General features: G+C 43.1%; 1 protein-coding gene across 1 annotated transcript in view; it reads left to right on the forward strand.

The window, feature by feature from the left end:
* PLA2G4A (phospholipase A2 group IVA) overlaps positions 1 to 26,674 on the forward strand; it is an 87,551-nt gene that overhangs the window by 53,528 nt on the left and 7,349 nt on the right. The window contains exons 5-17 of the mRNA XM_083743855.1: positions 1,848 to 1,961; positions 5,677 to 5,714; positions 7,474 to 7,603; positions 8,968 to 9,104; positions 10,171 to 10,393; positions 12,844 to 12,958; positions 14,410 to 14,547; positions 15,572 to 15,664; positions 18,686 to 18,754; positions 20,657 to 20,899; positions 24,176 to 24,360; positions 25,804 to 25,999; positions 26,286 to 26,443. Of these exons, the coding sequence (XP_083599981.1) occupies positions 1,848 to 1,961; positions 5,677 to 5,714; positions 7,474 to 7,603; positions 8,968 to 9,104; positions 10,171 to 10,393; positions 12,844 to 12,958; positions 14,410 to 14,547; positions 15,572 to 15,664; positions 18,686 to 18,754; positions 20,657 to 20,899; positions 24,176 to 24,360; positions 25,804 to 25,999; positions 26,286 to 26,443 (1,839 nt within the window). The remainder of the gene's footprint in view (positions 1 to 1,847; positions 1,962 to 5,676; positions 5,715 to 7,473; positions 7,604 to 8,967; positions 9,105 to 10,170; positions 10,394 to 12,843; positions 12,959 to 14,409; positions 14,548 to 15,571; positions 15,665 to 18,685; positions 18,755 to 20,656; positions 20,900 to 24,175; positions 24,361 to 25,803; positions 26,000 to 26,285; positions 26,444 to 26,674) is intronic.

Here is a 26,674-nt window from a genome sequence, read left to right on the forward strand (position 1 = left end):
TACTGGTCTCATTCTCTCCCCAGCCTTATTCCCAAGCAAATAAACCTGGCCTTTGAGAAGAAGAGGGGGAAATCTAACAGCAAGAAGAGCTTAAAAGTGGCAGGCAAAACCTTGTAGTTGGAAATGATGTTTCTGAGCATACTTACCAGAGTTCATGAAATTCAAAGTTTCCTTTACCTCTTGAATTTAACTGCCATTTACTTTCTCCTGCCTCTGGTGTATGGGGCTAGACTGAAGTGGAGATTAAGTGTTCGCTTCAGTTGGTGTTAACTACAAAATAATAACACAAAATTCTGCAAAATTATATGGTCATTAGAGTAATGTATATGTTTAGCATCTCCTTTTACATTCCCCTGCCTTTGGGGCCACTTACTGATGATCTCCTGAAGCTGAGGCTCCAATACTTTGGCCACCTCATGAAAAGAGAAGACTCCCTGGAAAAGACCCTGATGTTGGGAAAGATGGAGGGCACAAGCAGAAGGGGATGACAGAGGACAAGATGGTTGGACAGTGTTCTCGAAGCTACCAGCAGGAGTTTGACCAAACTGCGGGAGGCAGTGGAAGACCGGAGTGCCTGGCGTGCTCTGGTCCATGAGGTCACAAAGTGTCGGACACGACTAAACAACAACAACAACAACAATAACAACTGATGATGATCTCCATTCTACACTATGAGAATGAGCATAGGAGGGAAAAGTAAAGAAATGGCTATAGATCAACATCTTTATGATGTTGGAATGTCATACTCCATGCAACCATTGGCACACATATGCGAGTTAATTATTTTAATAGCTGCAGCACCAAGCACAGTGGCACCTTGGTAGTTGAACGGCTTAGTTGTCGAACAAATTGGCTCCCAAAAGTCGCAAACTCGGAAATGAGTGTTTGCGAATGTTTTTTGGAAGCCGAACGTCGGACATGGCTTCCGATTGAGGGCAGGAAGCCTTGGTTTTCAAACCATTGCGGGAGTAGAATGGACTTCTGGAACGAATTAAATTCGAGAACCAAAGTACCACTGTAGTGAGTTGTATGCATGAATGGACTATTACAGATAAGATTCACCTCAGACTACAACACTGTTTCAAGGGAATCAATTCCCACAAGTCTCAAGTAATACACTAAATACCCAACTGATTAAAAATCATATCATAATATTGCATTTTTGAACTGGCCCCCAGATGCATGTCTTGATCTCAGAATACTTTCCATGCCTCATTCTAGTATGTGGTTGCTCTGATGTTAGAATATTATGTGTCTTTGGGCACATTTTGCCCACTATTTCAAAATGTTTTTGTCTACTGGTGGTGCATATTTCTGCCAGATTTTAATATTTTATTTTCCTCATTCATGCTCTGTTTGTTGTACACCAATGTATACTAATGTACACAAATGCTTGAATTTTCCTTTTTCCTGCTTAATTTCTGATTTTTTTCTACATTAGTATTTTTAAATAACCCATCATGGCTTAGGAATGAGGTGGGCAAATTTGCAGCTGTCCTAGACTCCTGGCAAGATATACTGAAAAATAGGTGGTTGGTGCATTATCAGAGTCTGCCCATTCATACTGAGGAACAGGAAGCTACCCTGAAACCAGATATCTATACTAGTAGTCTAGATAGAGAATGGGATCAAAAAATGTACATCAGAAATGGCAGTAGAGAAAGGCAGTTGGATGACAAAAGAAAAAGAAAATGCTTAGATATATCAAGTCTGTTCCCTCTGCTTTGCCATATCTGACAAAGGTGTATTAATAATTGCTTGGCAAATATGTTGCCTTTAATGAATGTTATCATAAAGGCAAATAAGTGGTTTTTTAAAATAAAAAAAATAATGTTTATCTTTTGCAGGTCACTCTTATGGATGCAAATTATGTGATGGATGAGACAATTGGTACAGCAACGTTCCCCATATCTTCTTTGAAAGTGGGAGAGAAGAAAGAGGTCTCACTCATCATCAATAAAGTAGGTTTCTAAATTCCGCTGGTAGAAGATCAGTTCCATTGATGTCGGTGGCAAAACTGGCATTGTGCAGTATTATGGAGGGCTAAGAGTGTCTCTAGTTATTAAAGTATTACAAATCTGCTCCGCACTTGAATGTCCCAGTGTGGAAATTCATAAGCTTCAAAATCAAACTTTCAGTAGGACTAACAGCAGCCTACTATAAAATGAAACAAATGCAAAATACAAGTTAAGAGACAGCAGTAGAACCCAAAACATATAAATACATTGATTCAATGAGTGTAAAGAAGCAGTTCGTTTATATAATGCATCCCAAGTAGCCATGTCAAACATTGATATCCTTTTTTAATCATGGTGGAATTTAGTATGATGTGAAGAATGCTATAAAGCAGGGCCCTTTCAAACAATAGTAACTTGGCTTACAAGGCTGTTGTGATTTACTTGTATAATGAGACAACGTTATTAACTGCGCTGGTCATAGGAAAAGAGCATGATGTGCATTTTTAAAAAATGATTAAAACTAGATCCTTTTTGCCGTTGGATTAGCTTGGTAATGTTTTCTCAGGAGAGAAAGAGCTTGGGGAAATGGCAAGGCAATTGCAACACTTTTTATACTATTAGTAATATTACCATTTTCCTTGGTGAAGACTTTTATTTCCTGCGGATTTGGCTGGGTTTCCCCAGTCAGTCTGGGCGTCTTCCAACTATATATATATATATATATATATATATATATATATATATATATAACAGGGCTGCCTTCAGATGTCTTCTAAATGTCAGATAGTTGGTAACTTCTTTGACACCTGATGGGAGGGTGTTCCACAGGGCAGGTGCCACAACCGAGAAGGCCCTCTGCCTGGTTCCCTGTAACCTCACTTCTCGCAGTGAGAGAACCGCCAGAAGGCCCTCGGCACTGGACCTCAGTGTTCGGGCTAAACGATGGGGATGGAGACACTCCCTCAGGTATACTGGGCCGAGGCCATTTAGGGCTTCAAAGGTCAGCACCAATGCTTTGAATTGTGCTCGGAAACGTACTGGGAGCCAGTGAAGATCCTTTATATATATAGTCCCGGCGGCCACTTCCAGTAACCAGTCTAGCTGCCACATTCTGGATTAGTTGTAGTTTCCAAGTCATCTTCAATGGTAGTCCCACATAGAGCACATTGTAGTAGTCCAAGCGGGAGATAACTAGAGCATGCACCACTCCTGCGAGACAGTCTGCGGGCAGCTAGGGTCTCAGCCGGTGTATCAGACGGAGCTGGTAGGCAGCTGCTCTGGACACAGAATTGACCTGCGCCTCCATGAACAGCTGTGAGTCCAAAATGGCTCCCAGGCTGCACACCTGGCCCTTCAGGGGCACAATTGCCCCATTCAGTACCAGGAAGCCCCCAATACCTGCCTGCCCCCTGTCCCCCCAAAACAATACTTCTGTCTTGTCAGGATTCAACCTCAATCTGTTAGCCGCCATCCTAATAACCACCACTGAGAAGGTTGATATGGGGGAAGGCACACTTCTAAAATGTCCGTGGAAGAGAGAAGGGCGATATTTATTTTTATGATCAGCACCATCAATATATGTGGTGCTTTCAGGAGCTGGGCAGACCAGAAGAAGAAAAAAGACTTTATCCATGCCACCCAGGGAGAAACAATTGACCTAGAGCCAGGCTGCTTATTTGGCTCACAACTTGGCAAAGAGAGCTGGAAGGGAATCTAAGTTAAGCACACAGGAAGGGAGGAGCTGTCGGCTGGCTTTTCGTTTGTGGTTTGCCTCTAATTATGTCTCCTTAGTGCTAAATATTTTTAAGGAGTTGGGAGCAGATGGAGCTGGGGAAGATTATCCACAAAGGGAAGAAGGCTGTGGACGGAGTCAGTCCAAGATACTTGGCTGCCCGAGGCGGAAGAAGTCAACCTTTTCTTCTTTAAACTGCCTTGGGGGTGTCTTGTTTAAAGGCACCAAACAAGCAAATGACCCAACAAGAGCAGAGAAGGTGGTGTAAGTTAAGGTGGTGCTGTATTTACAGTAGTAAATGGATACAGTGGTGCCTTTGTTCTCAAACGCTTTGGTACTCAAAACAGCTTGGAACCCAAACACTGCAAACCTGGAAGCTGAACATGCTCCGTTTTGAGTGCCACACTTCCGTTTTGAGTGTTACGCTGAGGTCTATCTGTTTTTGCAGTTTGTTTTGTGTTTTTGTAGCTTTTTTTGTTTTGTTTTTGTGACTGTGTGGAACTCAGTTCAGCTACTGGTGGATTGATTATGTGACTGCAGTACACTGTTTATTGCTTTCATTTTATGGATCAATGGTCTCGTGAGGAGGAGGAGGAGGTTTGGATTTGATATCCTGCTTTATCACTACCCTACGGAGTCTCAAAGTGGCTAACAATCTCCTTTCCCTTCCTCCCCCACAACAAACACTCTGTGAGGTGAGTGAGGCTGAGAGACTTCAGAGAAGCGTGACTAGCCCAAGGTCACTCAGCAGCTGCATATGGAGGAGCGGGGAATTGAACCCAGTTCACCAGATTACAAGTCCACCGCTCTTAACCACTACACCATACTGGCTCTCTTCTTTTAGATATCTTTACTATCTTTTAGATAGTAAAATTCATGTTAAATTGCTGTTTTAGGGGTTGTTTTTAAAAGTCAGGAATGGATTAATCTGTTTTGCATTACTTTCTATGGGAAAGTACACCTTGGTTTTGGAACATTTTGGTTTTGGAACGGACTTTCTACACCGATTAAGTTTGAGAACCAAGGTACCACTGTATAGTAAAAATCAGATGAATTGTAGAAGTTAAGGGGGGTATTTTGCAGCAGCATAGGATTAAAGCACTGTCCTGAAAGTTGGAAGGCCACTACACCAGGTGATGGTTTTAGGAACAGGTGACAGGAAAGTTCAGTAGCACAAAGCCACCAGGGCGGGAAAGTTGAAGAGCTGTAGGGAGTTCAGTGCTGTACATGCACACCAATGGAAACATGACATGCACTGCCACCCCTTTTCTCTGGCCACTCCTGCATTGTAACAATAACAACAACAACAACAACAACAACAATTATAATAATAAATATAATAATAAATTTATTATTTATACAACAACAACAACAACAACAACAACAAATATAATAATAAATATAATAATAAATTTATTATTTATACCCTTCTCATCTGCCGGGCGGCCACTCTGGGCGGCTTCCAACAGAATAACATGACAAAACATCAAACCTTAAAAACTTCCCTAAACAGGGCTGCCTTCAGATGCCTTCTAAAAGTCAGATAGTTGTTTATTTCCTTGGCATCTGATGGGAGGGCGTTCCACAGGGCAGGCGCCACCACCGAAAAGGCCTTCTGCCTGGTTCCCTGTAACCTCACTTCTCTCAGTGAGGGAACCACCAGAAGGCCCTCAGAGCTGGACCTCAGTGTCCAGGCTGAACGATGGACAAGCTACAAGCTTTGGTCTGTTTCTTTAAACTTGCTGGAATTCTCTGTCTAGCCACTGTGAGAAACAGGATGGACCTTTGGGTCTGATCCTATGAGGGTTTTATTTTTAATTTTACTTAGTAGCCCTCTTAAGTTCTGTACTTTCTAAAAGTTTCTGTCATTCCATAGCTTAATTAATTACATCATTGAGTAAACTACTTTTTTTGTTGTTGGTTATCATTTAACTGCAAAGAAAGACCCCACAAGAATCTGATCCTATTGTAATTTGTCTTGTTTAGGTCATTACCGTTACTTTGGAGGTATCTCTTGAAGTTTGGTAAGTCATCTTGATGCAATAAAGACAGAAATTTAGAGATTTCAAAAGCAGTATGGTTTTGAGAGGAGGTTTTGGTTGTTGTTGCTTTGCTATGTTTTGTAAATTTAAGTGTGAAGCTGTAAAATTAACTGTGCAGAGCTAACTGTTAGACTAACTTAGCATTGAAAATATCAGGTAGGAAGTTCTTATTATCCAGCAAGCCCCATTAATCTTCAGAGGAGGTATTTGACATGTGCTTAATTATCCCACTTATTTAAACTGGTGGGATTCAAATGTACCATACTAGATTCTAAGCAATATTTGCAATATTCTAAAAATGTTGCAGATTTTGGGTACATAAAACTAGAAAGCCTAGAAATCTGCTGGACTATAACCTTTCTGCAGAACACAGAATATGACATCAAACGTACAGTTCAGGTTTAAAGGGCAAATGTCCAGTTTTCATGGCGGTTGCTGTTTTTTCTTCTTCTAAAACACAGAGGGAACAATTAAACACAGTTAAATATTCTTGGCCCATTGATTTTAATAGGATTAAAGGTGGTGAACTGTCTTTGTGTTGAGAAAATAAAGTCTAAATGAAGTCTCTTGGTATCGCAGAGTAGAGTATCAGCAACTATCAGCCACTCCCATATAAAAATTTACAATAGCACTGACATATAATTGCCATTAGTTATCATCGTCAGTTCCACATTGCAAGTGTCATTACAACCCTGCCAATGATTTTAACTGTTTACAGTGGGGTTTTTAAAAAATAAATTAAGAATTTTACTCCGATCTTTAAAAAATCCTTGATCTTCCTGGTTTCTGATCTTCCCTGCCAGTTTCGCCATCTCTGCCTATTCCATCAGTTTCGTCTGCCATTCTTCTTTTGTTGGTACTTTTCCTTCTTTCCTTCTCTGGGCTAGTAGCATTTTCGCTGCTGTCATTGCATACATAAAAACTCTTTTATCCTCTCTTGGTAACTCTTCACCTATTATACCTCACGAAAGGGCTTCTGGTTTCTTAACAAATGTATTATTAAACATTTTCTTTAATTAATTATATATCATTTCCCATAAAGCCTTTACCTGTATACATGTCCACCACACATGATAAAAAGTACCCTCCTTCTCTTTGCATTTCCAACACAAATTTGAACTTGTTTTATACATTTTTGCAATTTTAAAGGTAAAGGTAAAGGTAAAGGTACCCCTGCCCGTACGGGCCAGTCTTGACAGACTCTGGGGTTGTCCGCCCATCTCACTTAAGAGGCCAGGGGCCAGCGCTGTCCGGAGACACTTCCGGGTCACATGGCCAGCGTGACATTGCTGCTCTGGCGAGCCAGAGCCGCACACGGAAACGCCGTTTACCTTCCTGCTGGTAAGCGGTCCCTATTTATCTACTTGCACCCGGAGGTGCTTTCGAACTGCTAGGTTGGCAGGCGCTGGGACCGAGCAGCGGGAGCGCACCCCGCCGCAGGGATTCGAACCGCCGACTTTTCGATCGGCAAGTCCTAGGCGCTGAGGCTTTAACCCACAGCGCCACCTGCGTCCCTTTTACTTGGTGCTAAACAGGCATAGGCAAACTCCGGACCTCCAGATGTTTGGGACTACAATTCCCATCATCCCTAGCTAACAGGACCAGTGGTCAGGGGTGATGGGAATTGCAGTCCCAAACATCTGGAGGGCCGGAGTTTGCCTATGCCTGGTGTTAAATATCATTGGTACATCATTTTCATATAATTCCATGCTGTATAACATGTCTGTTTTTTGCCTGGCAGCTCATCAACAGACCTCCGTTTCAGCATGGCACTGTGTGATGAGGAAAAGGCTTTCCGAGAGCAGCGGAAAACTAAAGTAATGCACCATCTGAACAGTTTCCTGGGGACAGACCTCACCTCTACGCGTGATGTAAGTTTGGAAGGCTCATTCAGTAGCTAAGATGGCTGTTGCTGCCAGAATCTCAGTCGTGAGTTTTATAAATGCAAATACTCATAAAACAACAAAGTTCCGCAACAAAGTTACTGAACAGGTGTGTCTGTAGCCCAGACTGTTAAAATACCAGCAGCATATCTGGTGCTGAGCATATTTACTCAGTTGGCTTTGTTAATGCTTGACTTTGAGATTTATTCTCTATTCCTGAAGTTTCTTGATTCAAAGTTCAACACACTCATTTTCTAGCCTCTGCTGGCAAAATCTGGATGCTAGGATTTGTTTTCTGGAAGTTTTTGTATGTTTGGGACTTTATTTTAATCTTAATTTTAAACAATTAGACCAGTCTCTCCCTCCCACCCTCATTTTTATTTTTCCTTTAGGCTTAGGAGAGTGGGAATCTTAGTTTAGATGGTATGGTATCTAATGTAGCATCAGACTCTTGTATAAACCTGAAAAAGTGACTGTGGACCACCAAAAAGGGCAGAACGACTGTGGGAGTTGAGGAGAAACCAGTATCTAAATAGGATCAGATTGTTCAGTTGAGTCAGAAGCAAAACTGCTGTAAGAGGTGTACCAGTTGAATAATGTTGGCAGCTTGTTTTAATTCAAAGGTAAAGGTAAAGGGACCCTTGACCATTAGGTCCAGTCGTGACTGACTCGGGTTGTTGTGCTCATCTCGCTTTATTGGCCGAGGGAGCCGCGTACAGCTTCCGGGTCATGTGGCCAGCATGACTAAGCCACTTCTGGCGAACCAGAGCAGTGTCCAGAAACGCTGTTTACCTTCCCGCCGGAGCAGTACCTATTTATCTACTTGCACTTTGACGTGCTTTTGAACTGCTAGGTTGACAGGAGCTCACCCTGTCGTGGGGATTCACACCGCTTACCTTCTGATCAGCGAGTCCTAGGCTCTGTGGTTTAACCCACAGCGCCACCCGCGCCCCTATGTAAATTTTACAAAGTAACATAAAGAGGGGTTTGCTATGTATTTCCACTCTAAGGAGCTTACATTGTAAATTTTGACAGCAGAGAGGGCAACAGAAAATGGAAGGGTGAGGCATGGATAGAAAAGAAGAATGGAAGAGAATGTTTTTATTTGAAGACGAGGAATATAGTTCTCACTGCCCCATAGCCTTTCTCAGAGGTGATTTTATTCCCTCTAGGTGATCCAGAAACTACCTAGGTCTGTAGGAACAAAAGAATTTCAGTAGACATAATATTTCAGTGTTAAGTTATAAATAAAATTTCCAATAAAAAATCATTTAAAAAAATTCAATAGACGGATAAACTATGCCACACACATTGAATGTTTAAAAATCCATCTTTATTGTATGCTTATCCAGGTACCAGTGATTGCAATATTGGGATCTGGTGGTGGATTCCGTGCCACAGTGGGGTTTGCTGGGGTGATGAAAGCACTGTATGAATCTGGAATTCTGGACTGTGCAACATATATCGCTGGCTTATCTGGATCCACGTGGTATGTTTCCCCACTGATCTGTCCTCATCTCAACTTTCTTATATAATAATAACTTCCTTCAAATCTCATTCTTTCTAGATGTAGGTCAATGCATGAAAAGTTGAAATGGTTTTGGATAGGAACATCCTGAGTTCCTTATCTGCTGATCCTGTTAACCAGGTTGCAGGAATGGAAACCAATGCAGAAGGAAATCCCTTTTCAGTTAATAGTTGACGGAGCATCTGGCTTGTGCCTCTAGGCCAGTGATGGCCAAACGTGGCCCTCCAGCTGTTTTGGGACTACAGTTCCCATCATTCCTGACCACTGGTCCTGTTAGCTAGGGATGATGGGAGTTGTAGTCCAAAAACAGCTGGAGGGCCACGTTTGGCCCTCACTGCTCTAGGCTCTTCTGGTGCTTTGATTCTGTGATTTTAAAATGCTTTCTGAACGAATGAAATTGAAAAAAAGGGACCCCTGGATGATTAAGTCCAATTAAAGGCGACTATGGGGTTGCGGCGGTCGTCTTGCTTTTCAGGCCAATGGAGCCAGTGTTTGCCCACAGACAGCTTTCCAAGTCATGTGACCAGCAGGACTAAACCGCTACTGGTGCATGAGGGAGTCACAATGAGTGTCAGAGTGCATGGGAAACGCCATTTACTTTCCCACTGCAGTGGTACCTATTTTTCTACTTGCCCTGGTGTGCTTTCAAACTGCTAGGTTGGCAGGAGCTGGGACAGAGCTCCCCCCTTTGCATGGATTCAAACTGCCGACCTTCTGATCGGCAAGCCCAAGAGGCTCAGTGGTTTAGGCCACAGCACCAGCGGCGTCCCTACATGAATGAAATATTGCAATGTAGGAAATTTTGTAATTGCATCTTCAGATGAAACTGAACCCCCCCCCCCAATAAGTTTGCTCCTGATTCATGTATTTTACAGTATATCGTTTCTCTTGCCATCTTAAATCATCCAGAGAGTGGAGTTAAGGGATCATTATTTTTACCTTGGTACTGAAACATCTTCAGCTGCTGGTGGAAATGATTTTAGATGTTCTGCACAGTAACTCTAAACTTGGTTGTGGCCATTTGCAGGTATATGTCCACCTTGTACTCTCACCCAGATTTCCCAGTAAAAGGACCAAAGGAAATAAATGAGGAGCTGAAGAATTGTGTCAGTCACAACCCATTAAAACTGCTCACTCCTCAGAAAGTAAAGCGATATATTGAAGCATTATGGAAAAAGAAGAGGTGTGGCCAGCCTGTTACATTTACAGATATCTTTGGAATGTTGATTGGAGAAACTCTCATCCAAAATGTAAGTTTGCACAGGTTTTACTGTAGCACGGTCAAAAATTTTTTGGGCCGATCAGTTTACTTTTTGCTTTGCAAATCAGTATATCTATCTGTGGTTTGGTATGTGTGATGTCAAGTTTTGTATTATGAGATTGTTTCTCTCTCAGCCCTCCAAAAGAATTCACAAAGTCCACATATTTATTTACCGAGACTCTCCCACAGTGTTTTATGCCGTATAATAATGTTACAATTGATGAACAATTTGTGTAACTTCAGTGTCCATTGAGGCAGTGTCTGCTGTTCAAGCCCACAAGTATGGCATAAAATTCTATTACGTTGCAGTTCTAAAATAACATTTGTTTATGATGCAAACATTTCTGTGGAGATGGAAAAAGGTGCCCCAGCAGCTCAAGTCTGCTTTGTGCAAAATCTTTTCGCTCTTTGACACTGCTGAAATATTTTAAAATTTGCGTTGGTCTTGAAGTTTTATTTATGGAATGTTTTATGATGATCTGGTGTATAATTGGTGCTTTAATGCGCTCTACGTGGGGCTACCTTTGAAGGTGACCCGGAAACTGCAATTAATCCAGAATGTGGCAGCTAGACTGGTGACTGGGAGTGGCCAGTCCTGAGAGATCTGCATTGGCTCCCAGTACATTTCTGAGCACAATTCAAAGTGTTGGTGCTGACCTTTAAAGCCCTAAACGGCCTCGGTCCTGTATACCTGAAGGAGGGTCTCCACCCCCACCATTCAGCCCGGACACTGAGATCCAGCACTGAGGGCCTTCTGGCGGTTCCCTCGTTGCGAGAAGTGAACTTAGAGGGAACCAGACAGAGGGCCTTCTCAGTAGTGGCACCCGCCCTGTGGAATGCCCTCCCTTCAGATGTGAAGGAAATAAGTAGCTATCTTATCTTTAAAAGACATCTGAAGGCAACCCTATTCAGGGAAGTTGTTAATATTTAATGCTGTATTGTTTTTAACACTTGATTGGAAGCCGCCCAGAGTGGCTGGGAAAACTCAGCCAGATGGGCGGGGTATATTATTATTTAATGCAGATATAGGATACCTGTGGCCTTCTAGATGACGTTCAGCTCCAATTCCCATCATTCTCAAGTAGCCACTGGTTTTAGTTGCCATCATTCTTAATCCAATAACATCTGGAGAACCACAGGTTCTCCATTCCTGTTTTAATTACTGTCTTGTTGTTTTAATTAATTAAAACGTTAATAAAAATGAGCACTAGCAATTAAACAGCACAGTAGTTAATTAAAAAGCCAATTGAAAGTATCTATTTCCTGTTGGACTGAATTGCACATATGCTGTTTTGTAGTTTTATTACTGCTTTAATCTTTGTATATTGTTCAATAATTGATTCTGGGCAAGCCTTTTGAGAATAGGGTGGGCTTGCTTGGCTTATTATTATTAATCAAATCTCTATAGCGCTCTTCATCTGAAGATCACAGGGTGGTTTGCAATCTAAAAACACAAAAAATCATACCACAGTAACAAACAAAAACAATCTCCACCCCCAGTGTAGAAGGCAATATAGTTAGCCTGGGGGAAGGGGAATTTTTTTTGCATGGCGCTAAGGGACGCAGTTGGCGCTGTGGGTTAAACCACAGAGCCTAGGACTTGCCGATCAGAAGGTCAGCAGTTCGAATCCCTGCGACGGGGTGAGCTCCCGTTGCTCGGTCCCTGCTCCTGCCCACCTAGCAGTTCGAAAGCATGTCAAAGTGCAAGTAGATAAATAGGGACCGCTCCGGCGGGAAGGTAAATGGTGTTTCTGTGCTGCTCTGGTTCGCCAGAAGTGGCTTAGTCATGCTGGCCACATGACCCGGAAGCTGTACACCAGCTCCCTCGGCCAATAAAGCAAGATGAGCGCCGCAACCCCAGAGTCAGTCACGACTGGACCTAATGGCCAGGGGTCCCTTTACCTTTACTATGTAATGAAGGTGCAAGGTGAGCCTCTTGGGACAAGCAAGGAGCCACCACAGAAAAAGGCCCATTCTTGTGTCGCCACCCTCCAGAACTTCGGTGGAGAAGTCACTTGGATGATGACTACAGTGTCCCTATTGGTTCATATGGGATGGGGCGGTTTTTGAGGTATTGCAGTCCTGAGCCATTAAAGATTTTATAGGTCTTAAACCACCACTTTGAGTTGGGCCCGGAAACTAACTGGCAGACAGTGTAATTGAGCCAGGATTGACATTATATGCTTAGCAACCTGGTCACTGAATTCTGCAATGGCTGAAGTTTCCAAATCATCTTCAGAGGCAGCCCGACGTACCATGCGTTGCACTAATCTAACTTAAGAGTATAAATAATAAATTATTATTATTAGTAGTAGTAGTTTTCTGTGAGTAGTTCTGTTGTCCTTTGCCTTCTTGAATGATTTCACAAAAGCGACCAGATACTAGCTGGATTGCTAACTCTATTCTTTAAATTATTTCTGCTCTCTTTTTCCCCTGTAGAGAATGAACAACACTTTGTCTGATATGAAAGAGAAAATCAACAAAGCGCAGTCTGCTTTGCCGCTCTTTACATGCCTCCACGTTAAACCAGATGTATCAGAACTGATGTTTGCAGGTAGTCAAATCACATCATTATATATATGTGTGTCTGAATATAGGCCAGATAGAAGGATCAAAACAGCCTTATTTAAGCCCCTTCAACTTGATTATTTGTTTCTGCATATGTCATTTGGCATATCTGATTTATGCAAGTTGCGGCATTGGCTACTCTTGCCTTCTGGCCCCTCTCATTTTTTTGCCACTGTCCCTGCAAAATCCTGGCATGCGTCTCCCAAAACTTGCCCACAAAGAAGGTTCCCTTCCCCTGAACTTAAATAATCCTCCCTGACCCACTTAGACTAAAAGGTGTGTTTTGAAGAGCAATAATTAGTTCTCCTTTCATGAGCTGATCTGTGAATTCTTAGGATTAATCTTGCATTCCTTCTTTGTACTTTTACTATTCTGTTTAAAAGAACGTTGCTTAGAAAAGCAACGGATAAAGGTATTTGCCAGCTGAGAAGAGTTTTCACAATTTTGGTTGAGTTCCCATTATCCATAATATTTTTATTCTGAGTGGGCGCTGATCACACCTATGACTGCTCGTAATTACGATGACTCAGACATAATTTAGACCTATTTCTGGAAAGCTGTTGTGAAATTTCAGAGTTTAAAATGGAAACACATGAACTGTATAGGCGGGAGCAAAACAGAGTCTATTGCAGCACCTGTTGCAGCAATGGGTTTTGTGGGGACTTGTTCACAAACCTATTTTCAACTAATAATCTGTAAATATCTCCCCTCCTGCCCCAATTTCTCTCTCACTCTGTGTGGGTGTCATGTATAATTTGCTGAAGGGCATACCATAATAACACAGTAAAATTCCTGGAAGAATGCAGAAAAAGATGAAAAGGGAGGTGCAAGGAGGTGCAAAATGAGCTGAGGAAAATAGCAGTGTCTGCTTGCCGTAGTGCAAGCAAGAATCTGGCTGAATATAGAGGGTGGCATGCAGTTCAAAAGCACACCAGTTCAAGTAGATAAATAGGTACCACTGCGGTGGGAAAGTAAACAGCACTTCCATGCACTCTGGCTTCCCCTTGCGCCAGAAGCGGCTTAGTCCTGCTGGCCACATGACCCGGAAAGCTATCTGTGGACAAACGCCGGCTCCCTCGGCCTGAAGCGAGATGAGCGCCACAACCCCATAGTCACCTTTGACTGGACTTAAGCGTCCAGGGGTCCTTTACCTCCCCCCTCTTTTTTTCACTTTACCACATGGGCTAGTAGTTGTTGGCATATATGCAGTTTGGCAAGGAAAGACAGCAGATGGAAGTCAAGATTTTGTTGAGCCTTGAGAATCTTTTGCACACCACTTCTGTTCCTGTGCTGTATTAAAGCTCTTCTTCTTCTTCTTCTTCTTCTTCTTCTTCTTCTTCTTCTTCTTCTTCTTCTTCTTCTTCTTCTTCCTCTTCCTCTTCTTCTTCTTCTTCTGTTGTTTGTTAACCAGAGCCTTTTTTATATTTTTCTTTACAGATTGGGTGGAATTCAGTCCCTATGAAATCGGGATGGCTAAATATGGTACCTTTATGGCTCCTAATTTGTTCGGCAGCAAATTTTTTATGGGAACAGTAGTGGATAAATATAAAGAAAACCCTTTGCATTTTTTAATGGGTAAGTAATTGAGTGGATATGTGAGCATTTCCAGAAAGTGAACAATACCTAAGCATCTACCAATATTTTAACAACAACTGGAGGGGGGACAGGAGGCGGGCAGGTGGTGGTTATTATGATGGCGGCTAACAGATTGAGGTTACATCCTGACAAGACAGAAGTACTGTTTTGGAGGGACAGGGGGCGGGCGGGTGTGGGGGACTCCCAGGTCCTGAATGGGGCAACTGTACCCCTGAAGGACCAGGTGTGCAGCCTGGGAGTCATTTTGGACTCACAACTGTCCATGGGGGCACAGGTCAAATCTGTGTCCAGGGCAGCTGTCTACCAGCTCCGTCTGGTACACAGGCTGAGACCCTACCTCCCCGCGGACTGTCTCGCCATGCTGTAGTTATCTCCCACTTGGACTACTACAATGCGCTTTACGTGGGGGTACCTTTGAAGGTGACTTGGAAACTACAACTAATCCAGAATGTGGCAGCCAAACTGGTGACTGGAAGTGGCCGCCGGGACTATATAACACCAGTCCTAAAGCATCTTCACTGAATCCCAGTACGTTTCTGAGCACAATTCAAAGTGTTGGTGCTGACCTTTGAAACCCTAAACGGCCTCGGCCCAGTATACCTGAAGGAGCGTCTCCACCCCCATTGTTCAGCCCAGACACTGAGGTCCAGCTCCGAGGGCCTTCTGGTGGTTCCCTCACTGCAAGAAGCCAAGTTACAGGGAACCAGGCAGAGGGCCTTCTCTGTATTGGCACCCGCCCCGTGGAAGGCCCTCCCACCGGATGTCAAAGAGAAGAAAAACTACCAGACTTTTAGAAGACATCTGAAGACATCTGTTTAGGGAAGCTTTTAATGTTTAATAGACTATTGTATTTTAATATTTTGTTGCAAGCCGCCCAGAGTGGCTGGGGAAACCCAGCCAGATGGGCGGGTTATAAATAAATTATTATTATTATTATTATTATTATTATTATTATTATTATTATTACAACAACAACAACATTGTTATATTTCATTTTTTTCAGGTGTCTGGGGAAGTGCATTTGCTATATTATTCAACAGAGTCCTTGGAGTTTCTAATTCTCAAAATAAAGGGCCTACAATGGAAGAAGAACTAGGTAATGTTACAACAATAAATCTACAAAGACATTAAACAATAGGCCCAGGACAGAACCCTACAGCACCCCATTTGCGTGTTCAGACCCAGAAACCTCCCCCCTAAATAAATTCACACTTGACTCAAATTTTGGTTTTGGTTTTTTGGCAGAATTTAGGCTAGAACTTTATTGATTACAGAAAGTGACTGGTTGCATAGGCTCTGGTTCGACTAGCTCCCTGCCATGCAGGTAGCACTGACCCAGGGTTCAAGCATAGGTCAGCCAAGGGTGAACACCTGGATAAACAGAAAGCTGGGAACAGACTATCTCCACCACCCAAATGTCTCCCTGGACTCGGTCACGGGCACAACCCCCTCTCAGGGGTTGACCAAACCATCGAGTCCCTGGATTTTCCTAACGGAATACCCTTCACATAGGGATGGCGAGAGCGTTCTCCCATCCCTATCATCTGAACCAGTGCCTATCCGCAACCTTACAAGTTGTGATGATTTGCTACGCGGCAGGCGAAACCCAGATGGCAACAGCCAATCAGCCAAGTAGGGAAAATTCCTGCCGTGCCCCTGTCCCAACGACAGACGACACACAACAGCATCGCAAGGTCAAGCGCAAAGCCCTAAAAGTACGGAGAGGTGGGCTGTGTTCTGAATGCACGCGCCAAAAGAGGAGGCTTTGGGTCACGTGCATGGACATAAATAGGTCCCTCGAACCGTTTGGACTGCGTCCCATTGGCCAGATTGTACCCAGCTACAAGGGACCTACCAATCGGTTGTTGTGGCTGACCAATCGTACACCCACCCACAACACAGGGTGTCGGTTTCCCGGTCTCTCTTTAAGGGAGGACCCGATTTATCACTTTTTTCCAGGATGACCTGGGACCATTCATAATCACTCTTTTGGTTTGGCCAATCAACCAGCTCCAAATCCACCTCACGTTAGCTCATTCAGCCCACATTTTACTAACTTCTCTGCTATAATATCATGGGGGACTTTGTCAGAAGCCATACTGAAATCAATATTCACTAAATCCATAACATTCCCCTGATGTTCCAAGTTTGTAACTCTGTCATCTCCCTTAAATGTCTGTTGCTTTTTCTTTAGGTATTAGCTTTTAGAATGGCTTGAGTAGTGTGAGTAACTGTGAAGCTGGGAAGATTACATGAAAAGTATGTAAATCTGTCATTGATGCTGATCTACACAGATGTAAATTGCTTGAGGGCGTGACTTTCATAAAAAGTCATTGTAATCAAATATACTTGCAAGGAACCTACCTGGGCTTTTTTTGGTGCAGATCTAGTTGAGTTAAACATTCCTTTGTGAGTTAATAGAACCATTTAATATTCAGCCTACCCAGTCTGAGACTGTTTCATAAGGATCTTTTGAGATAATGTAGGAAGAGCTTCTGAGACAAGTTAGATTTTTCTAGGGTCAGTAAAAAGTAACGGTCTGTTTCAGACATTCGTTTTTGGTTTCAGAATGAATGTTTTTGGAGCTGGGAACGAGAGTCAGGGCCACACATGCCTTACTTAACTCCTCCCCTCTTTAATTCCTTCAGACTGGCTTGTTTTAAACCACAGTTTCCAGTTGCATACAAAATGAGAAACCCTGGCTTAATGTCTCTTAACCTGGCTTAATATCCTAGTTATCAGATGCCAGTATAAATACACTATTTCATCTTTATTAAAGGGGAGGCTGCTGTGGGAAAGACCCAAACCAGAGGCAGAGTTTAGGAAGCACTTCCCTCTGCTGATGCTTTTTGGGCTTGGTCCATTTGTTACCTCAGCAAGGTGGTTGCTTTCCATGGCTGGCTTCTCTGTTACCAAGGTGAGATACAGACATTTCTTGTTTCATGGTCCACATTGCGTAGGTTGCTTCTCCTATCAGCAGCCCCCATGGAAGGGAGAAGGACTGATAGGACGCAGCCTACTCACATGTGAAGATGCTTTTATTTGATACAGAGGGTAATGTGGGAGCCAGAGATGGGGCAGTGGTTTTGTGGCAGGAACCACAACACCAAGGTAATGTAGAAACTCGACCTTGATGTGGTTGTGAGAGGCAGGTTTGAAGAGTTCAGCAATAGGGTGAAGTCAAGAAGAGGCTCAGAGGGGAGTCTTTGCCCACTAGCACTTTTGTAAGAGCTCTTTTTATGGCTCACAGTATGATATTTTGGCAGCATATGCTTCAGGAAGCGCTTGTCTCCTTGATATTCCAATTTCCTTGTTGTCAACTATGCAGCCTTTTGAGTAAAGGGGAGGGTAACAAAATGCCCCCCTCACCCTGGAAGCATGCAAAGCAAGGCAATCCTAAACCACCATGTTGTATTTGTATTACAGTGGTACCTCGGGTTACATACGCTTCAGGTTACTGACGCTTCAGGTTACAGTCTCTGCTAACCCAGAAATAGTACCTTGGGTTAAGAACTTTGCTCCAGGATGAGAACAGAAATCAACGTGGCGGCAGCACAGCAGCAGCGGGAGGCCCCATTAGCTAAAGTGGTGCTTCAGGTTAAGAACAGTTTCAGGTTAAGAATGGACCTCTGGAACGAATTAAGTACTTAACCTGAGGTACCACTGTAGTCTGGAAAGCCAACATGTTGTGCATTAGGCTGGCGACTGTCATATAATGCAAGTTAGCCGTGTTTCTCTGCTCAAGCTTAAATTAGTGTTCTTCTCTGCTTGTATGTTTTGAATTTGGTAGTGGGAGAAGAAAAATGGAGTTCTCATCAGTTGGTCAGGAAAAAAAAAGTAGTTTTGAAACATATTAATCTCTTGTTTAAGTTCCTTCAAAAGACAGTGCTCTGTATTGTAGTTTTAACCCTAGAGATCTCCAAGTGTCCTTTAGCTTGGCGATCTGCTGGTTTTATGGATGTGGAAAATCCTTTTGTCATGACGTTAGCTTCCGATCGTTTATTGTTTTATTCCAGCGTTACTCTCTCCTTCCAAGAACTTGTGGAGCTCCTTTGATTGCCATTTTGCCAACCCAGCCATTTAAGGTACCCAAATCTTCCTTTGTTTATTTCCACAGAAAATATCAGGATGCGGCACCTAGTGAGCAATGATTCAGACAGCGATGATGAGTCACAGGGACCAAAAGGTAAGAAAGGTCACCAGACATGATACTTCATACAACTATTTTTACTGGTGTGTCCCAATAAAGCAAGACATGATGAAAAGGAGAAAATTCAGGTAGTATTTAGGACCCGATAAAGGAATAGTCGGCTTTTTGATGAACTGTTTCCTGGTGCTTCATAAAGTTAGGGAAGGTGGACGTGGTTGGGTGGTGTGTGTGTGTGTGTGTGTGTGTGTGTGTGTGTTAAGATGAAATGTGAGACCTTTTTTGGTGGCAGAGCAGAGCACAGTGGCACCTTGGTTCTCAAACTTAATCCGTTCCGAAAGTTCATTCCATAACCAAAGTTTTCCAGAACCAAGGCACTTTCCCACAGAAAGTAATGCAAAATGGATTAATCCGTTCCGGACTTGTAAAAACAACCTCTGAAACATCAATTTAACATGAATTTTACTATCTAACGAGACCATTGTTCGGATCCATATAATGAAAGCAATAAACAATGTACTGCAGTCACACAGTCAGTCAATCAGTAGCTGAACTGGGTTTCACACAGTCACAGAAACAAAACAAAAAAGAGCTGCAAAATTGCAAAATAAATAGCAAAAACAGACAGACCCTCAGCGTAACACTCAAAACGGAAGTGTAGCACTCAATCGGAAGCATAACACTCAAAATGGAGCACGTTTGGCTTCCAAAAAAAGCTCACAAACTGGAACACTTACTTCCAGGTTTGCAGTGTTTGGGTTCCAAGTTGGTTGAGTACCAAGGCATTTGAGAACCAAGGTACCACTGTACTGCTGATGGAGCTGTTCTTCTGTGGAGGAGACCTGACCTCTGCCCAATTACCTCCATGTTCCTAAGCCAGTCCATTGCCATGTGAAGCCTGGAGCTTGTGCAGCCAAAATAGGTCTCCTCACTTTCCATCTTGCAGAACTTTGGATGCAGCAGTGACTCCAACTAATTTTTGAAATAGTCGAAATAGTCGAAGTCACTTTGTGAATCACATGTTCTTGTTGACAAACCAGGCTGTGGTTCATTAGAAACGTCTGGGGTATTTATGAAACCTGGAATGAGAGTTCTCTTTACGGTCGAAGGAGAGCCCACCCTTCTGAACAATGTTGGGCAGGGACAGTATGGCTCTGAGCGTGTCATCCTTCCAGGGGAACATTAAGACTTGCGTGTGCCTCTCGCAATTACATCAGTAACAAAAAAGCTCAGCTGGGCAGATAAGATCTTCCTTTTGGCCAGACAGTTTCTCCTTCTACATTTCCACATTCAAATCAGTTCCATTTTCTCACATCTACTCTGGTCATGGAAGATTTTTCCTTATGGCGTATCAGTAAAGTGAGGAAAAGGAGTCTTCCTTCCTTCCTTCCTTCCTTCCTTCCTTCCTTCCCTCCTTCCTTTTAAGATGGAAGCAGATTAGTATGTCCTTTTTTGATTTGTTACACAAGAGAATATTCAATACTTTAATACTTATATTTAGTACTTATTGCTAGAAGCCCTTTGGGTTTGTTTGTTTTATTGTTTGCTTGCTTTCTTGTTAGTTAAGGTATGTATTTGTATTTTGCCGCACCGAGGGACTTTTCAGAGTCACTCACAATAGAAAATAATAAACATTAAACGCTTCCCTAAACAGGGCTGCCTTCAGACGTCTTCTAAAAGTCTGGTAGTTGTTCCTCTCTTTGACATCTGGTGGGAGGGCCTTCCACAGGGAGGGCGCCACTACCGAAAAGGCCCTCTGCCTGGTTCCCTGTAACTTGGCTTCTCGCAGTGAGGGAACTGCCAGAAGGGCCTCAGTGTCCAGGCTGAACGATGGGGGTATACTGGACGCTCCTTCAGGTATACTGGACCGTTTCCTTCAGATCACTTTTCCAGAGTTTCCCCCATATGCTGAAGTTCTTTCTGCTCCTACTCGGTCTACAGGCTCAGAAAACCCTGATGCTGAGAAAGAACGTGAACAGAGCAACCAGGAGAGCTGGGTTCAGCGGATGTTTATGGCTCTCGTGGGCGACAGCGCCCTTTTCACCACCCGGGAAGGACGCGCAGGCAAAGTACACAACTTCATGCTGGGCCTGAATCTCAATACTTGCTACCCGTATTCTCCTTTGGCCAGCTATGGTGCTCAAGAATCTGTGGATGAGGATGAAATGGATACTGCTGTCGCAGGTAAGTGCATGCACTTTCATTTATTCTTCCTCTCTCATGAAAGCGTCCAAGTATATGAACAGCAAATGGGACTTGCTTCCCAATAGGTAAAGGTAAGGGACCCCTGGATGGTTAAGTCCAGTCAAAGGTGACTATGGGGTTGCAGCACTCATCTCGCTTTCAGGCCAAGGGAGCCGGCGTTGGTTCACAGACAGCTTTCTGGGTCATGTGGCCAGCAGGACTAAACCGCTTCTGGTGCAATGAAACACCATGACAGAAACCAAAGTGCACGGAAATGCCGATTACCTCCCCACCACAGTGATACCTATTTATCTACTTGCACTGGCGTGCTTTCGAGCTGCTAGGTTGGCAGGAGTTGGGACAGAGCAATGGGAGCTCACCCTGTCGTGGGGATTCAAACCAACAACCTTCTGATTGGCAAGCCCAAGTGGCTCAGTGGTTTAGACCACAGCACCACCCACGTCCCTGGAAAGGCACTGGAAAAGCCTTCTGCATGGCTGGTTGGCAAGCCAATGTGTTTGGTGGAGGAGCAGCAGCCTTCTGCTTTGTCATCCTGGTTAGCTGTCTCTTCTGTGCTGCATGCAGAAATAGGGAGCCACTTTCTCATCTTATACCGTGGATGCAACAAGGTGAATTTCCTGTGTGTGTTTGGGTATGTGTGAAAGAGAGAGATCAGTGTTTTGTCTAAGCCTTGGACCTGCCCATTTTGGGCCATGTCTCCACTCACCAACAGAATGCAACCCTGAACACTTTTCCTGTGGGAATGCAGCCCTTTGAGAGGGGATATTCCCCACCCTGGTCTAGGGATATAATTCTCACTTCAGCTGGCGCAACTCCCAAGCAACCCCCTGCAATTGGAGAAAGAGTGCCTGACTTTTCTATCAATAGCTGTTATCCATTGTAAATACAGTGGTACCTCAGGTGAAGTACTTAATTCGTTCTGGAGGTCCATACTGAACCTGAAACTGTTCTTAACCTGAAGCACCACTTTAGCTAATGGGGCCTCCCGCTGCTGCCGCGCCACCGGAGCATGATTTCTGTTCTCATCCTGAAGCAAAGTTCTTAACCCGAGGTACTGGTTCTGGGTTAGCGGAGTCTGTAACCTGAAGCGTCTGTAACCTGAAGCGTCTGTAACTCGAGGTACCACAGTACATGGAGCCAGTGTGGTGTAGTGGTTAAGAGGGGTGGACTTGTAATCTGGTGAACCGGGTTCGCGTCTCCGCTCCTCCATATGCAGCTGCTTGGGCCAGTCACACTTCTCTGAAGTCTCTCAGCCCCACTCACCTCACAGAGTGTTTGTTGTGGGGGAGGAAGGGAAAGGAGATTGTTAGCCGCTTTGAGACTCCTTCAGGTTGTGATAAAGCGGGATATCAAATCCAAACTCTTCTTCTTCACAGGGAGTATGCCTAATCGAGACATGAGAGAGTGGTCACTGCTTCTGAGCTCAGCAAAATAGTCAAAAAATATTGTCTCTTTTAAATGGTTTTAAATGGCCCATTTTCATTGAATATACTAACTGTCCTAAGGTCACTGGAAATAGAACTAGACATTTTGTGGAACGGTGTTTACCAGTTTTCACCGCTAAGACTTACCACATTAAGATAATTGAAGTCTGAATGGGGAACGAAGCCATTTAAGTGCATAACTTAGGAAGTTTGTAGTCATGGATTTCCATATTACACCATTCATGCTCAGAGCCACATCACTGCAGAGTATCTCAAAATAACAACAATTACGCCTTGTTTTAAAAGTCATTAGGTAAGATGGAATTTCCCTCCATCGTGCAATTGTGCTCAGATTTTGCAATAGTGCAACCTTTTATATCTCTGTTCAGTAGGACATTCGCCTAAGTGAGCCTAAACATTCAAATAACTCAGGAACATGCAGAAAAGCACATGCTTCTCTTAAGTGGCTGTCTCATCATTTCCATCTGTGCTTTGCTAAATATTTTTTTAACTTATTATAGATGTTTATAACTATCTAATCCTAATATTTGAAGAAAGAGTAAAAGTGGACATCCATCTTAAACAGTAGAATGCTGAAAAATAGTAGGGAAAATATACTGGATGGCAGCTTTAGGTTTTGAGTAGATCTTTACACAATTTTCTAGCTACACACATGAGGTAAGTATGTGTTTTTGGGTGGCCTGTTGAATGTGGCCTGGTTCAGAAGATCTTTCAAGGCTCTATAAACCTATTAGAAATGAAAACGTGGTGGTCTGTTTCAGACAATTACCCAAAGCTTCATAAACCATATTTGGCCGAATAATTCCCCCATAGAGGGTTTTACAATATTTGCTTAGCATTAAAAAATAGCTCATACCATGCATTTAATATAGTTAAATTATTTTAAATTAGCATTTCAAATATTTTGAGATGTGAGATACAGATATAGATATAGATGAGAATTCTGTTTTGAGATTGGAAGAAATTTAAAGACTATTTGAATAAATGTTGTAATATTAAAGATATGTAATCACTTGAAAGAACCAATTAGGCCTAGGATTAAATTAGGATTAAATAAATAATAAAGAAAATGTACGATAAGAAAAGTCAGGAAATTTGATCATGACCGGAATATTGTTATATGAAATAATGATATTGGAAACTGCTACATTTAATTACAAGGAAATTCAGATGGAAGAGATTAGAGGAAGTCAAGTAATATGTTTATGAAGATGGATCTTAATTAGCTAAGTTTTAGTATATGGTAGTATATGCGATGTGGGAAGTATTTTATGTTCTTTACTTTTTCTTTTATTATTGTTTATTATCTTTTTTATTATTATTTTTAGGGACGCAGGTGGCGCTGTGGGTTAAAGCCTCAGCGCCTAGGACTTGCCGATTGAAAGGTCGGCGGTTCGAATCCCTGCGGCGGGGTGCGCTCCCGCTGCTCGGTCCCAGCGCCTGCCAACCTAGCAGTTCGAAAGCACCTCCGGGTGCAAGTAGATAAATAGGGACCGCTTACCAGCGGGAAGGTAAACGGCGTTTCCGTGTGCGGCTCTGGCTCGCCAGATGCAGCTTTGTCACGCTGGCCACGTGACCCGGAAGTGTCTCCGGACAGCGCTGGCCCCTCGCCTCTTAAGTGAGATGGGCGCACAACCCCAGAGTCTGTCAAGACTGGCCAGTACGGGCAGGGGTACCTTTACCTTTATTATCTTTTTTGTTATGTTATGCTTTTGTATGAAAATTAATAAACATTATTGTGAAAATAATAATAATTCTGTTTTGAATTGTGTTTGTCAACAAATGGCATCGTTTGTCTCATTCTGCCCAGATCCTGATGAGTTTGACAGGATAATGGAGCCATTGGATGTAAAGAGCAAAAAGATTCACATTGTGGATAGCGGGCTTACATTTAATCTGCCATACCCAATTATCTTAAGACCACAACGAGGGGTTGACCTTATCATCTCATTTGATTTTTCGGCACGTCCCAGTGATTCTAGCCCTCCTTTCAAGGTGAGAAATCCAGGATATTGCAATTCATGCAGAGGAAGTGCTAAATAAGAATTTTTTCCCCCTCACACAAATGATGATAGTTTGTTTTACATGAAGTCCTTGTGCAAGTGGAACAACTTATGCTCACCCAATGGGATTTTCTCTCCCTCTGCTCCCCCTCCCACCTTGCGCCCCCCCCCCCACCAACTGCACACAATCAAATATGCTCTACAGCATGGGTAGGCAAACTAAGGCCCGGGGGCTGGATCCGACCCAATCGCCTTCTAAATCCTGCCCATGGATGGTCCAGGAATCAGTGTGTTTTAACATGAGTAGAATGTGTCCTTTTATTTACAATGCATCTCTGGGTTATTTGTGGGGCATAGGAATTCGTTCATTCCCCCCCCCCCCCTCAAAAAAAATATAGTCTGGCCCTCCACAAGAACTGAGGGACAGTGGACCGGCCCCCTGCTGAAAAAGTTTGCTGACCCCTGCTCTACAGATTAGGGAAGAGTTGAGGGAGGAGCAGTCCTGTTGCACAATCAGGTCATCCCCCCCCCCTTGTGCAAAGACATATAGAATCATAGATTTGTAGAGTTGGACGGGACCACGAGGGTCATCTAGTCCAACCCCCTGCAATGCCGAAACCTTTTGCCCAATCAGGGGTTTGAACCCACGTACCTGAGATTGAGAGTCTCATGCTCTACCATTATCCTTGAACTCAACCCAATATGTGAACATGGAACTGCCACTTTTGGTGTCAGTTCAACAACACCATGAGTCTGCCAGGCAAACATGGGAACTGGTCAGTTATCTGCTGCCAGCATGCTTACATGGTATTCTTGTATAAATATAAATGGCAACTCTAATTTTGTGTGCATTTGATGCATGCAGAACCATGCATGCATGTGTCATGCTTGGCACTGGAAGGGAGCAGAACCGACTGAAGGAGCGTCTCCACCGCCATCATTCTGCCCGGATGCTGAGGTCTAGTGCCGAGGGCCTTCTGGCAGTTCCCTCAGTGCAAGAAGCAAAGCTACAGGGAACCAGGCAGAGGGCCTTCTCGGTAGTGGCACCCGACCTGTGGAACGCCCTCCCATCAGATGTCAAAGAGATAAATAACTACCTGACATTTAGAAAACATCTGAAGGCAGCCCTGTTCAGGGAAGTTTTTAATGTGTGACATTTTGATGTATTTTTAATCTTTGTTGGAAGCCGCCCAGAGTGGCTGGGGAAACCCAGCCAGACAGGCGGGGTACAAATAATAAATTATTATTATTATTATAATAATGCACACTCCGCCGATGCGCAGTGACCTGGAACATAACCCTCCACCCAAATGGAGGTTTGCCTGTATTCTCTTTCCATTATTTATAACTAAGGTGTCCACATATAATGTCATTTCTGCCTGTCCCAGCCTTCCTTTTCTCATTGCTTCTTTTTTTGTTTTTTGCTTTCTTCTAGGAAATTTTACTTGCTGAAAAATGGGCGAAAATGAACAACCTTCCTTTCCCCAAAATAGACCCAAATGTTTTCGATCGCGAAGGTTTAAAGGAGTGCTACATCTTCAAACCCAAGAATCCTTCTTCTGACATAGACTGCCCAACAATTATCCACTTTGTTTTAGCCAATATAAATTTTAGAGAATACAAAGCGCCAGGTCAGTAGGCTAAAACGACAACACAAAATTAATCCTTTGTTATCTAAAGATACGGTTACAGTACAGTTTAATCTTTCTCTCTGTGTGTCTTTTCTCTTAATTGTGTGCATGGTTTTTTTCTCACCTCTTCTTCATCATCAACAACATCATTATTTCTCATTTTCCCCAGAATGGTACTCAAGGTGGCTTATTAACTTACTTTTACTGAATAAATATTATACTGTGGTATATCAACTGAACACTTTGCCCTTTAAAATGCCTACTTTCGTTGTGGTCTACTTAACAGGTGTTCCAAGGGAAACTCAAGAAGAGAAAGATTTTGCTGAGTTTGATATTTTTGATGATCCTGATACACCGTTCTCCACCTTCAACTTCCAGTACCCAAATGAGGCCTTCTGCAGACTGCACGATCTAATGGAGTTTAATACCCTGAACAACTTAAATGTATGTTTAATGCACAACTTGCTTCAATTCAAAGATGCTTCGGTTGCTTTGTGGAAGTGAAGTGGTGGTTCTTAATGACTTTTCCACCCTCTGCATGCAGATTTTTATGGGTGTGGTGCCACAACCCTCTGATTTCTGTTTATTCTTAAGAGGGCTGCTTATCGCTTTCAAGAGCCGTTTTTTTATTATTACAGTGGTACCTCGGGTTAAGTACATAATTTGTTCCGGAGG

This window comes from Podarcis gaigeae (assembly GCF_964106915.1).
Source record: "Podarcis gaigeae genome assembly, chromosome: 6".
NCBI classification, from domain to species: domain Eukaryota; kingdom Metazoa; phylum Chordata; class Lepidosauria; order Squamata; family Lacertidae; genus Podarcis; species Podarcis gaigeae.